Genomic DNA, 14265 nt, shown 5'->3' with positions numbered 1-14265 from the left:
AAAGCAGTGATTTTTGACACTACTTCATGCAGGAAGGCAATGAAGGCAGTCCATTATCTGCACTAGGTGTCTGCACTGATTTTGTTAATTTACAGTCAAAAGAACACAGCAGCATACACAGGATGAATTCCTCATTGATAACGATAAGAACTATACAGAGTTTTATAGAACCATGGTAATATTGGTAGTGTTCCAATTTGTTCTGTATTTCATTTCAGTGGTTGAGTGAACTCGGCCTTTTCTCCTTGGAGCAACAAAGGATGAGAGGTGACTTGATAGAGGTGTATAAGATGATGAGAGGCATTGATCGTTTGGATAGTCCCAGGGCTGAAATGGCTAACATGAGAGGGCACAGGTTTAAGGTGCTTGGTAGGTACAGAGGAGATGTCAGGGGTAAGTTTTTTAAGCAGAGTGGTGAGTGTGTGGAAGGGGCTGCCGGCAACGGTGGTGGAGGTGGATGCAATAGGGTCTTTTATAACCATATAACAATTACAGCACGGAAACAGGCCCTTCTAGTCCGTGCTGAACGCTTACTCTCACCTAGTCCCACTGACCCGCACTCAGCCCATAATCCTCCATTCCTTTCCTGTCCATATACCTATCCAATTTTACTTTAAATGACAATACCAAACCTGCCTCTACCACTTCTACTGGAAGCTTGTTCCACACAGCTACCACTCTCTGAGTAAAGAAATTCCCCCTCGTGTTACCCTTAAACTTTTGCCCCCTAACTCTCAACTCGTCCTCTTGTTTGAATCTCCCCTACTCTCAATGGAAAAAGCCTATCCACGTCAACTCTATCTATCCCCCTCATAATTTTAAATACCTCTATCAAGTCCCCCCTCAACCCTCTACGCTCCAAAGAATAAAGACCTAACTTGTTCAGCCTTTCCCTGTAACTTAGGTGCTGAAACCCAGGTAACATTCTAGTAAATCTTCTCTGTACTCTCTCTATTTTGTTGACATCTTTCCTATAATTCGGTGACCACAACTGTACACAATACTCCAAATTCGGCCTCACCAACGCCTTGTACAATTTTAACATTACATCCCAACTCCTATACTCAATGCTCTGATTTATAAAGGCCAGCATACCAAAAGCTTTCTTCAACACCCTATCCACATGAGATTCCACCTTCAGGGAACTATGCACCATTATTCCTAGATCACTCTGTTCTACTGCATTCTTCAATGCCCTACCATTTACCATGTATGTCCTATTTGGATTATTCCTACCAAAATGTAGCACCTCAAACTTATCAGCACTAAACTCCGTCTGCCATCGTTCAACCCACTCTTCTAACTGGCCTAAATCTCCCTGCAAGCTTTGAAAACCTACTTCATTATCCACAACGCCACCTCTCAACCTTCTACGTTCCAAGGAATAAAGTCCTAACCCATCCAAACTTTCTTAATAACTCAGGTCCTCCAGTCCTTTTAAGAGACTCCTAGATAGGTACATGGAGTTTGGAAAAATAGAGGGCTATGGGTAACCCGAGGTAATTTTGAAAGTAAGTACATGTTTGGCACAGCTTTGTGGGCCCAAGGACCTGTATTGTGCTGTAGGTTTTCCATGTTTCTATGTTTTATTTAAATATATAATTTGTTAGTTGAATGGTACCTTATCTTTAAACTATTTCCATGAAACTTTGCATAATTGAGGCAGCCAATTAAAATGCATTGGTCCTGATGTTTCCCAATTAACCAGAATCCACTTTGTGTTGTGTTGTGTTGTGTTGTGTTGTGTTGTGTTGTGTTGTGTTGTGTGTTGTGTGTGTGTGTGTGTGTGTGTGTGTGTGTGTGTGTGTGTGTGTGATATATAAATATATATTTCTTATTGTAATTAACAGTTTTTAAATTATTGCACTGCTCTGCATCAAAACAATAATTTTACAACATATGTCAGTGATATTAAACCTGAATCTGATTCTGAAATGTTAGCTGGGATCCAGAGCGCTTATTAATTTTTTGTTTCTTTTAAATGTATCGGATTCATAGAACATAAAACAATGCAGCGCAATAGACATATAATATTGTGCTGATGTTTTAACCTTAGAATTTGTTGCAATTGAGTATAATGTGACAGGAAATCACACTGCAGCAATATAAACGAGACTGCAGTTGGAGAATTGAATGAAGTTCTGATCTTCTCCACATTACAGGAAGGATGCAAAGGCTCTGGAGAAGGACCAGAAGAGTTTTAACAAGATGTTGCCTGGATTAGAGAGCAAAAAGCTATAAGGAGAAGTTGGAGAAACTTGGGTTGTTTTCTCTTGAGTGGCAAAGGCTGAGGAGATATTTGATAGAGGTTTATAAGACTATAAGAAGGTAAGACTCAGAATCATTATTCCTGCTTAGAACAAGTACTAGTAGAAGTAGAAGTACTAGAGGGCATGCACTTAAAGAGAGAGGAGGAAAGTTTAAAAAAAATGCGCGGAGCAAGTATTTAATACAGAGAGTGGTTGGTGTCTGGAATGCACTGCCTAGGGTGGTTACGGAGGCAAATAGAGACAACACACACACACACACACACACACACACACACACACACACACACACACACACACACACACACACACACACACACACACACACACACACACACACACACACACACACACACACACACACACACACACACACACACACACACACACACACTCCTGAAGGAACCAAGCAGGTTAGGCAGCATCAATGGAGATTAATAAACTGTCAATGTTCGGTTGAGATCTTTCATCAAAGACATTCCAGAAGAATGCTGTATGTTCCACAGAAGGTGAATGTGCAGGGAATGAAGGGATATGGACACTGTATAAGCAGAAGGGATTGGTTTATTTGGTATCTGATTACTGATTGAATCAAAAATCAGTATTCAGAGTTGGGGTGCCACAATAGCGTAGCAGTCAGTGTGACACTGTTACAGCTTGGGGGGTTTTGGAGTTTGGAGTTCAATTCCATTGTAATGGAGTCTGTATGTCCTCCACTTGAACACATGGGTTTCCACCTGGTGCTCCAGCTTCTCCACCTGTCCAAAGACGAAACAGTTGGGAGGTTAACCGGTCATTGTACATTGTATGTAATTAAGCTCGGGTTAGATAGGTGTGTTGCTGGGCGGTATGGCTCATTGGGCTGGAAGAATCTGTTCCACACTCTATCTCTAAATAAAATAAAGTAAAAATTTAATTGGCTTGGTCAGAAGAGCCTGTTCCTGTGCTGTACTGTTCAATGTTCTATGTGGATTCCCAGTCTCGGTTCCAGTCACTCAACCAGTGACACTGCTGACCCCCTGGTGTCTCAGACTCCTGTCTCAACCATTCAGCCCATCTTCAGTCTGCACCTTGGCCTCAGCTGCCATCTAGATCCATGGCTCTGGTTACTCAACCTGCTTATATGGAAGTTGTGGTTAGGCAAGGGTTAAAGACAACATCCTGACTGTGGCAGTCAGACAAGGGAGAACTTTTAAGTGAGACCATCAGAGACACCTCTGCTTATTACAGACGAGATAGGCGTGGGGGGGGGGGGGGTGAGTGGAGGGGCCTGAGGCAGTGGATACTGGAGTTAGATAAGTGAGGCCTTTCACAATAAGGGGTGCCAGAGAGTGATGAGATAGGAATAACGGAAGGATGAGAAACACACCCAGCAACTAATGGACAATGGCTTTACTATCTTTGGCAGATCATCAGCTGTCAGCTTGTAGTTTCTATTGACTTGTAACACCTCTATTGTGAACAGTGACTGATCTTGCAAGTAAGGAATTCAAACACATACAGTTTACCAAATGGTCAATATCCGTAACTGATAAGCCAATTCGCTTAAAAGTAAGTTTTCTGTCCTGGCTTCAGAACCGTGAGGTAATAGGAGCCATGCAGTTCTCCTTGTACACAACTAAATAAAATATGTTTGAGTCGTAAGAATGCATGTGTTCTGGGCCCAGCTGTTTCTGTTCTTTTAATTTATTATCGGTGACAACACTTACACTTCAGTTCCCCAGTTCATGTTCCAGGCCAGGACTTCGGGGAACCCTGCACATTCAGATGCCGTGTATCCGAGTTTCACTGCACCGAACACAGGAAAGCTTCTCAGCAAAAGGTAAAAATCAATCACCAAATTGTTCGAATTTCTCACCTCACAGAACATGTATAAGGAAAGGAGAGTTAATCCAATGTTATAAACCACGAGTACGCCTCTGGAAGATAAGGGTGGCTTATTCCGCATGTACTTCGGTCCGACCCAAACCACAAACAGGTATAGAAGACTGAGTATAAATGTTGGAGGGTACGTATCTAGAAGGAAAAAGCCCTCAACTCTGCGATCTGCAACGAGAGAGACATGAGATGAGAACAGTAAGTCATAAACGCAGATGCTGGAAATCCAGAGCAACACACACAAAATGCTGGAGGAACTCAGCAGGTCAGGCTGCATCTATGGAGGGGAATAAACAGTTGACGTTTCCAGCCGACCACCCTTCATCAGGATTGGAAAGGAAGGCGATAGAAGCCAGAAGAAGATAGTGGGTAGAGAGGACAGAGTACAGTATGGATGAGACCAGGTGAGGCAGAAGGGAGAAGAAGCTTCTCACATCATCCCCCCTCACCCAGCCATCTACCTTCCCCTTCATGTGGTTTTACCTATTACCTGCCAGCTTGTACTCCACCCCCGCTCCCCTCTTTCTCTTCCTCACTTCTTTCTCCCCTTCCTCTCCAGTCGTGATGAGGGGTCCCAACCTGAAAGGTCAACTGCTCATTCCGTTCCATCAACATGGCCTGACCAGCTAAGTTCCTCCAGCGAGTTGTGTGTGCTCCTCTGAAGTGACAACAATGCTTCAAGAATAAAAAGGTTTCCAAACTTTGCAAGTAAACAATAAACAAAGCACGTCTGTTCCAGAGATACAGTCAGCGGCCACTTTATTAGGTACACCTGCACATTAATGCAAATCAGCCAATCATGTGGTAGCAATTCAATGCATTAAAGCATGCAGGCATAGTCAAGTGGTTCAGTTGTTGTTCAGACCAAACATCAGAATGGTGAAAAGGTGATCTAAGTAACTTTGACAGAGGAACAATTGTTGGTGTCAGACAGGGTGGTTTGACTCTCTCAGAAACTGACAGTCTCCTGGGATTTTCACACATAACAGTCTCTAGAGTTTATAGAGAATGGTGCAAAAACCAAAAACAAAATCCCATGAGTGGCAGCTCTGTGGGCGAAAAGAGATGTCAGAGGAGAATGGCAAGACAGCTGATAGGAAGGTGGCAGTAATTTAAATAACCAAGTGGCTTAACAGTGGTGTGCAGAAAAGCAATTCTAACATCTCGTACCTTGAACCGGCTGCAGCAGCAGAAGACCACAAACATACACTCAGCAGCTAGTTTATTAGGTACAGGAGGAACCCAATAAAGTGGCTACTGAGTGTACAGCTTAACTTCTGATTATCTTTCAGAGGTTGCAGGAACAGCCATCAGCCCTCAGGCTTCTGACTCAGTACCCTACAGTCATCAGACACCTACCATCATCTTCCTGACCCTGTACCCGACAACCAACAGGATCCTGATCTAATATCCTACCACTATCAGCCTGCTGACCCTGTACCCGACAATCAACAGGCACATGAACCGGTGTGGTTAACTTCACTCACCTCACACTGAAGTGAGTCCACAAGCTATAGACTTACTATCAAGAACACTGCAACTCATATTATCAGTATTATTCTTTTATTTTATTTGCACTATTTGTCTTCCTTTGCACCTTACTTACTTGTTTGTCAGTCTTTGTTATTTATAGTTTTCCTTAAAACAATTGTATTTTATTTTCCTGTAGGTATCTGCAATAAAATGAATCTCCTCCCTCTGTCATCAGATTTCTGAATGGACAACAAACTCACTGTTTTATCCTTTATTTGCTCTGTTTTTGTACTTATTTAATTTAATCTTATACATACATTTCTGATTAAAATTTATAGTATTATTACATTGCACTGTAAACAACAAATTTCAGGACATATATCCAGTGATATTAAACCCAATTCTGATTATGTACTGTGATAATAAATTTACTTTGAACTTTGAAGAAGCAGGGCTGAACTTGACATAAGGAAAATAAATTGCAAAACATTGAAGAATTGTGAAAAATCTGCAAGGTTGTTTCATAAAAAGTTGAAAATAAACACTGATTGGATTAGAAAATGGCAACAGTGAACAAAAACAGCTTGAATAAAATTACGGTTTTGGAATTACCTTTTGCATTATGTTCTTAATGGACTTAAAAATAGTCACTATCTAAGCAGCACACTGAATAAGCTTCAATTCCCCAGCATTAGGCCAATGGTCACGGTTCAATGCACTCTAAAAGCACAGCTTGGTAACGAGTTGCTCATTTGCACTGCACAACTGGCTAAAGTGAAGACTTAGTGAGGGGGGAGGGAAGGAGAGGGTGAGAGAGGGGAAGAAAGGCTGAGAGACAGAGAGAGGGAGGGAGGTTGAGAGAGAAGGAAAGATGAAGAGAGGGAGGTAGTTAGTGAGGCTGAGAGGAGAGAGGGAGGGAGGGTGTTTGAGAGAGAGGAGAGGGAGGTGGGGCAGAGAGAGTAAGAGTGATGGGACAGGTGTGAGAAAGAGAGAGTGTGTGAGAGAGAGAGAGATGCAAATTAGAGAGAGAGGCAGGAGGGAGGGAGAAAGCAAGGCTGGGCCAGAGAGGGAGAAAGTGATAGCAGCAGGTGAGAGAAAGAGAGAGGAGCAGAGTATGTGAGGGAAGGGGAGGAGTTAGAGAGAGAGAGAGAGGAGGGAGGGAGAGAAAGAGATGGTGAGAGAAGAAATGCTGTCTGAAACTTATGTGGCAGCCCAGAAATCCATGTAAATTTTCACAGATAAACTCTCATTTATTCCAAAGTTTTGAATATCAACCACATTCTTCGCGGGCAAGACCGTCGACACTGTGTGTGTTCTGCTGTGTTTTCCTATGAGTGGGTCACTTTGCCTTTTTTATGGTGGGAGAGGAGGTTAGAATGACCATTATGGTCAAGCAGTGAGCCCTCAATAAACAATAGGAAAAGCACACTGATTATGGAAATGAGAGAATGAAGACTTTCTCTGCACACAAACAGCTTCTGACCAGTCCTAATTAGGGGAACTGAACAGCAATTTGAGGCTTTAACTGGGCACTATAGTGCTTAAATAATTAGTCCATAAATACAGATTTCTAAACAATCCTTCCCTGCACAATTAGGGTGCCACAATAGTACGGCGATTATTGTGACGCTATTACAGCTCGGTGCGACCCAGAATTCAGAGTTCAATTCCAGCACCATTCTGTAAGGAGTCTCTGTACATCTTCCCTGTGGAATGGATGGGTTTTCCCCGACTGCTCCAGTTTCCTCCCACAGTCCAAAGACCTACCAGGTAGATTAACTGGTCATTGTAAATTGCCCTGTGATAAGTTAGCATTAAATATGGTTGTGCGGTTGCTGGGGTGACGTGGCTGGAACATGCACTCAGTGGCCACTTTACACCTGCCCGTTAATGTTAATATAGAATCAGTCAATCACATGACAGCTTCTCAATGCATAAGAGCATGCAGACACGGTCAAGAGGTTCAGTTGTTGTTCACACCAAACATCAGAATGACTGATCTGAGTGACTTTGACCGTGGAATGATTGTTGGTGTCAGTCAGGTGGTTTGAAAATCTCAGAAACTGCTGATATCCTGGGATTTTAATGCACATCTCTAGAGTTTAGAGAGAATGGTGCGAAAACTATAAAACATCCCGTGAGCAGCAGTTCTGTGGGCAAAACGCCTTCTTAATGAGAGAGGGACCAGACTGGTTCAGGCTGACAGGAAGGCAATAACTCAAATAATCAGGCCTTACAACAGCGGTGAGCAGAACATCAATAATGAATGCACAACACATTGAACCTTGAAGTGGATGGGCTACAGCAGCAGAAGACCACGAACGTGCATGTAGTAGCCACTTTAGGAGGTTCAGGAGGTATCTAATGAAGTAGCTACTGCGTGTACAAGTGCTAAACAAAATCAAATAAAGTTAGGGAGGAAGCTCATACAAAGGTAAATGATCTTCTCACCATACCCATCAAGATTTCAGGATTCAAGATTCAAGAACTTTATTGTCATTCTAACCGTACATCAGCTCTGCAGGGCAGAATGAGACAGCGTTTCCCAGGAGCAGTGCAATCATAACATAACAAGTTCAACACTAAATAATCAACATAACAATAAATAGTAAAACACAACAGCCACATGTCAGTTAAAAACAAGTTAAAAGTGTCCAAAGCAGAGTCAGGTAGAGCAGCTATTTAGCAGTCTGAATGCCTGTGGGAGGAAGCTGTTTAGTAGCCTTGTGGTTTTAGTTTTGATGCTCCTGTATCGTTTACCTGATGGCAGAAGAACAAAGAGTTCATGGAGAGGGTGTGAGGTGTCTTTAATGATGTACCGTGTCTTCTGGAGGCATAAACTCTGAAAGAGGTCTTGCACAGAAGGTAGGGAGACCTCAATAACCTTCTCTGCTCCACTAACCACCCTCTCCAAGGCTTTTTTGTCGGCAGCACTGCAGATGGAGTACCAGGTTGTGATGCAAAAGGTCAGCACACTCTCAACCACGCCTCTGTAGAATGTAGTTAAGATGTTAGTGGGGAGTGATGCTTGTTTAAGCTTCCTCAGAAAGTGCAATCTCTACTGGGCTTGTTTCACAATCCCAGTGGTGTTCCTGGACCAGGTGAGATTGTCCGAGATCTGCACCCCAAGGAACTTGATGTTTTCCACTCTCTCCACTGTGGAGCCGCTGATGCTGAGGGGTGTATGCTCAGGCTGAGACCGTCTGAAATCGGTGATCATCTCCTTGGTTTTGGTGACATTAAGCATCAAGTTGTTGTCACTGCACCAGCTCTCTGGGTGTTTGACCTCCTCCCTGTACATTGTTTCATCATTTTTGCTGATGAGCCCCACCACTGTGGTATCATCAGCAAATTTAATGATCAGGTTCCCCTTGAATCTGGCTGCACAGTCATGTGTTAGCAGTGTAAACAGCAATGGGCTAAGCACACAACCTTGTGGGGATCCAGTGTGATGGAGTCAGAGATGTTCCTGCCAACACGGACTGACTGTGGTCTCTCTGTCAAGAAATGTAGAATCCAGCAACACATGGCAGTGTTAAGGCCAAGCAGCGACAGTTTCTCCATTAGTCTCTGCAGGATGATGGTATTCGCATCCCCTTTTATGATAAGTATATTACTGGACTTATCCCACCTTCCCTGTTTACTATATGTTAATATTCAATTCTTTTTATTATTTGTATTAAGTCAGTAGAATAACTTTATGAGGGTGAACTATGCCTTCAACAAAAGTTCACAAGCATAGCAGTCTGTGGTTCTTATATTGTAAACCACAGGACAGAGCACACTCAGTTAAGTCATACTGTAGAACTATGATGGAAACCATGCTGTTCAACGCCAGAAACACCAGAGGTGTATAAGATAAGAGGCATAGACTGGGTGGACAGCCAGAGTGTAAATGGCTAATACGAGAGGGCATAATTTTATGATGATTGGAGGAAAGTATGGGAGAATGTCAATATAAGGTTTTATTACACAGAGAGTAATGGGGTGCATGGAATACACTGCCAGGGGTGGTGGTAGAGGCAGATACATTAGGGACATTTAAGAGACCCATAGATAGACACACACTGAAAGAAAAACGGGGGTTTGTGAGAGTGAAGGATTACATTGAGTAGATTAAAAGGTTGGCACAACATTGTGGACCAAAGGGTCTGTACTGTGCTATAATGTTCTGTTCTGAGATGAGCCATTTACACCAACAGCATGGGTTGGAAATAGGCACCTGTTAAATGGCCATTGCAGGATGACGCAGTCAGCATAACCACCATTAAGTCTCCAAAGCAGGCAGCATTTACAACAGGGAGGGTCATTGGCAGATACAGACGACAAGTCTAAAAATAAAGACAGAGATCCTGAATGTTATGGTCACAAGGCAGCTGCTTCCAATACGGACAGCACTGCAACTCTATGCAGCCGTTTGCTGAGTTCCAAGTCATCAAGTCACAGAGCACTACAGGCCCTGGGAGGCAGCAGCTCTTCCCAGAATCGGAATCAGATTTAATATCACTGACATATGTCTTGAAATAAGTTGTGTTATGGCAGCAGTACAGTGAAATACAGAATAAAAAGCTATAAATTGCAAAAAGAAATATATATAAAAAATTAAATAAGTAGTGAAAAAGAGAGCAAAATAAAGAAAAAATGGTGAGGTAGTGTACGTGGGTTCACTCTCTTCAGAAATCTGATGGTGATGGGGAAAAAGCTGCTCTTAAAACATTGAGTGTGTCCCTTCAGGCTCCTGCACCTCCTCCTTGATGGTAGCAACGAGAAAAAGGCATGTCCTGGGTGATGGGGGTCCTTAATGATGGATGCCACCACTTTGAGCCATACCTTTTGAAGATGTCCTCAATGCTGTACAGCATATATGTCAAACTCAAGGCCCGCGGGCCAAATCCGGCCTGCGGTGGAATTATCTTTGGCCCGCGAGATAATATCTAATTACTATTGAAGCTGGCCCCAGTAATCGAAGCGCCTATGGCGTATGATATGGCTAATGCTGAGTTTATTCAGGTACCAGGTTTTCAGGGTTTTTAGTGTTTATTCGGCAGTCTTGCTCGGCAGTCTTCTTCATAAGCAACGGAATTTGTAAAGTGAAACACTTTGTAGTTATAGCAGAGACTGAGACACATGAGAGCAGGCTGAAAAAACGGAGACAACGAAAGCTGCGTTCGCACGCGTCCGACTGATCCGGCCCGCATGAAGCTGCATTTTGCTCAATCCGGCCCGTGACCTAAAATGAGTTTGACACCCCTGCGGAGGCTAGTGCCCATGATGAAGCTGGCCAAGTTTGCAACTTTCTGCAGCTTTTTTCAAACCTGTGCAGTGATCCCCCGCCATACCAGACAGTGATGTAACCAGTTAGAATGCTCTCCACGGTACATCTGTAGAAATTTGCAAGTCTTTGGTGTCATACCAAGTCTCCACAAACTCCTAATGAAATATAGCTGCTGTCATGTCTTCTTTGTAATTGCATCAGTATGTTAAGCCCAGGATAGATCTTCAGAGATGTTGACATCCAGGAACTTGAAACTTCTCACCCTTTCCACTGCTGATCCCTCGATCGGGACTCTCTGTTCCACTGTGCTGGCCAGTCCTTACCACAACCACCCCCCCCCACCCCCAATCCCTCCATCAACTCCCTCCTGCTGTTTCTCTATGTGCCTGCCACCAGAAAAGAACAAACCACAAATAACCTTGACATATGTGCAGCTGAGATCCACGTGGTTTCTTCGGAATGTCCTAGGCAGCAGACGCACCGCCCCAATACTCCAATGCTCCATTTCTTCAGGCTCAGCATACTACCATTTCAATGTACTCTTGCATTCTCTGCGTTTGGGCATGATTTGCTGGAGTCAGGTATCAAGATTCAAGTTTATTTATCACATGTATATCAAACATACAGTGAAATGCGTCGTTTATGTTAACAATTAACACAACCTATGGATGTGGTGGGGGCAGCTCACAAGTGTCAGCACACATTCCAGAGCCAACACAGTATGCCCACAATGTTCAGCAAAGCAAGACAGAAAACATCAAGCAACAAAATAGCAACAGCAAAACAAGCCCCATTCCTCCCTCCCTCCCACCCACACACATACAGTCTTCTAACCCCAAAACAGCCCATCTTCTCCTGCCTCAAGCCTTCAGCAGACTCAGATTCGGATCGGACATGCAGATTCAGGGCTCTGCCCAATGGTCCTCACTTTCAGGTCTGGATTCCGTGCTCAGGTCTCGAACCTCGACATCGAGCACAGAACCCATCGATTACCGAACAGCAGGCCTCCAACGCCAAATTCGCTGATGATGAGGCCTCCAGACTTGCTAACTGTGGTGAACTACATATACCTGTCTGGACTGCTCCTGTGGCTCCTCCCACAGACCCCTGTATAAAGGCGACCGAGGCCTGTTGCCCGGCCTCATTCTCCAGGATGTAGTGTTGTTCATTCTTCCAGTCAATAAAAGCCGATATCTCGCTTCTTACGTCTCAGAGTGAGTTATTGATGGTGCATCAATTTTATTGACTGGAAGTTAAAACATGGAAACCGTTTTACGTCCGGAAAGATTGGATTTGGACCCCCAAGACCCTGAAGCAGCTCTTGCCTTTGAACTCTGGCTTGCATGCTTCCAATCATACTTGGAGGAGGTTTGTGCCACTGACCCCGCTGTTAGGCACAGAATTCTCCTCTCGAGAGTCGCCCCAAAAGTTTATTCATTCATCAGGGACCTCTCGACCTACGAAGGGGCGCTTGACGCCCTCAAAAGACAGTACCTGCGGCTGGTGAACGCCGTCTACGCCAGACATCGCTTGGCCACGCGCAGACAGCACCCTGCGGAGTCGTCCGCCGAATTTCTCCGAGCTCTACAGGCACTCGTGCGGACTTGTGACTGCAAAACGCTCACGGCGGAACAGCATGCGGAACTCTTGGTACGAGACGCCTTTGAGACCGGAATTAGGTCAGTGTATGTGCGCCAGCGGCTGCTGGAAAATGCTGATCTTACCTTACGCTCGGCGATCGAGACGGCCGACACGCTGGAGGCTGCTCTGCACAACGCTGACGCTGTCCAGCCGCGCGATTCCCCGCCGGTTCCGTGGACACCTCCGACCCCGCCGCCACCGGTTCCCGCGAGCGAATTCACCAACGCCGCTGCCAGTCGCGGTTCCACGCACTCCCCGAACTCGACCAAGCGAAAGCTGTGTTATTTCTGTGGGCTTGAGAAACATCCTCGAAACCGTTGCCCAGCTCGAGAAGCAACCCGCTCCAGCTGCGGAAAACCGGGCCATTTCGCCAGAGCCTGTAAGTCTAAACCGCGCGTGGGGTCGAGCAGCACTGCGTTTGAGACGTGGGGGCCGCCATCTTCCATGCCCGAATGTGGGTGGCCATCTTTGCCGGTGTCACCATGCCCCGCCCCTACCTACCCGTGTGAGACGTGGGGACCGCCATCTTGCATGCCCGGATGTGGGCGGCTATCTTTGCCAGCGTCACCATGCCCCGCCCCCGACTCGCCGGTGTTTACCGGGCACCAAGACGGCATTTCAACTCTGGCTACCGTAACCCTCGACCAAAGCGCTCCGCACCAGCTCGCAAGGTCAATGATGGACATCTTGGTGGAGGGACACAGGACTAGCTGCCTGTTTGACGCGGGCAGCATTGAGAGTTTTATTGACCCGGACACAGTGCAACGCTGTGGACTCGTGACACGGCTGTTAAGTCACAGGATCACCTTGGCTTCTGGGTCGCATTCCACAGACATCCGGGTGGGTTGTGTAGCGACATTGGTGGTGCAGGGCACAGAATATCGGAACTTTGCGCTACTGGTCATGCCTCGACTGTGCGCACCTGTGCTATTGGGGCTGGACTTCCAGAGCCATCTCGAAACTGTGACTATGGCATATGACGGGCCCCTCCCACCGCTCACTGTCAGGAATCCTCAGTTTGGTGGGACTTCGCCATATACCCCGTTACCGCACACACATACACACCGAACCACACGTCCCACCCAGCACCATGCCAATAGCTGTGCTCCTGACACTACTTGCAGCCTCTCCACCCTCAAGATCCCTCCCCCTTCGCTGTTCGCCAACCTGACCCCCGACTGTAAACCGGTGGCAACTAAAAGCAGGAGATACAGCGCGGGGGACAGGGCCTTCATTCAGTCAGAGGTGCAGCGGCTGCTCGGGGAGGGGATCATCGAGCCAAGCACAAGCCCTTGGCGGTCCCAGGTGGTTGTTGTTCGGACTGGGCAGAAAAGTAGGATGGTCGTGGACTATAGTCAAACCATCAATAGGTTCACGCAGCTTGACGCGTACCCCCTACCCCGCATCGCGGATATGGTCAACCAGATAGCTCAGTACAAGGTGTACTCGAAAATAGATCTGAAATCCGCTTATCACCAGCTCCCCATCCGCCCAGAGGACCACCCCTACACCGCCTTCGAGGCGGGTGGCAGGCTCTATCACTTCCTGCGCGTCCCATTTGGTGTCACCAATGGTGTCTCAGTCTTCCAGAGGGAAATGGACCGGATGGTGGACCAGTACAACCTGAAGGCCACATTTCCCTATCTAGATAACATCACCATCTGTGGTCGCGACTGGTCGGATCACGACGCCAACCTCCAACGATTTTTCCAAGTGGCCAAAGCTTTGAAC

The 14265-nt window shown here is 45.7% G+C and overlaps 1 protein-coding gene across 2 annotated transcripts in view; it reads right to left on the bottom strand.

Annotated features, from left to right (window-relative positions):
- elovl5 (ELOVL fatty acid elongase 5) overlaps positions 1–14265 on the bottom strand; it is a 133594-nt gene that overhangs the window by 38781 nt on the left and 80548 nt on the right. For both annotated transcript variants that reach the window (XM_073056736.1, XM_073056735.1), the window contains one exon: positions 4126–4313. In XM_073056736.1, the coding sequence (XP_072912837.1) occupies positions 4126–4313 (188 nt within the window). The remainder of the gene's footprint in view (positions 1–4125; positions 4314–14265) is intronic.

Source organism: Hemitrygon akajei, chromosome 9 (assembly GCF_048418815.1).
Source record: "Hemitrygon akajei chromosome 9, sHemAka1.3, whole genome shotgun sequence".
In the NCBI taxonomy this organism is placed as follows: Eukaryota; Metazoa; Chordata; class Chondrichthyes; order Myliobatiformes; family Dasyatidae; genus Hemitrygon; species Hemitrygon akajei.
Note: the sequence above shows the minus strand (reverse complement) of the source record. Positions and strands in the feature narration are given on the sequence as shown.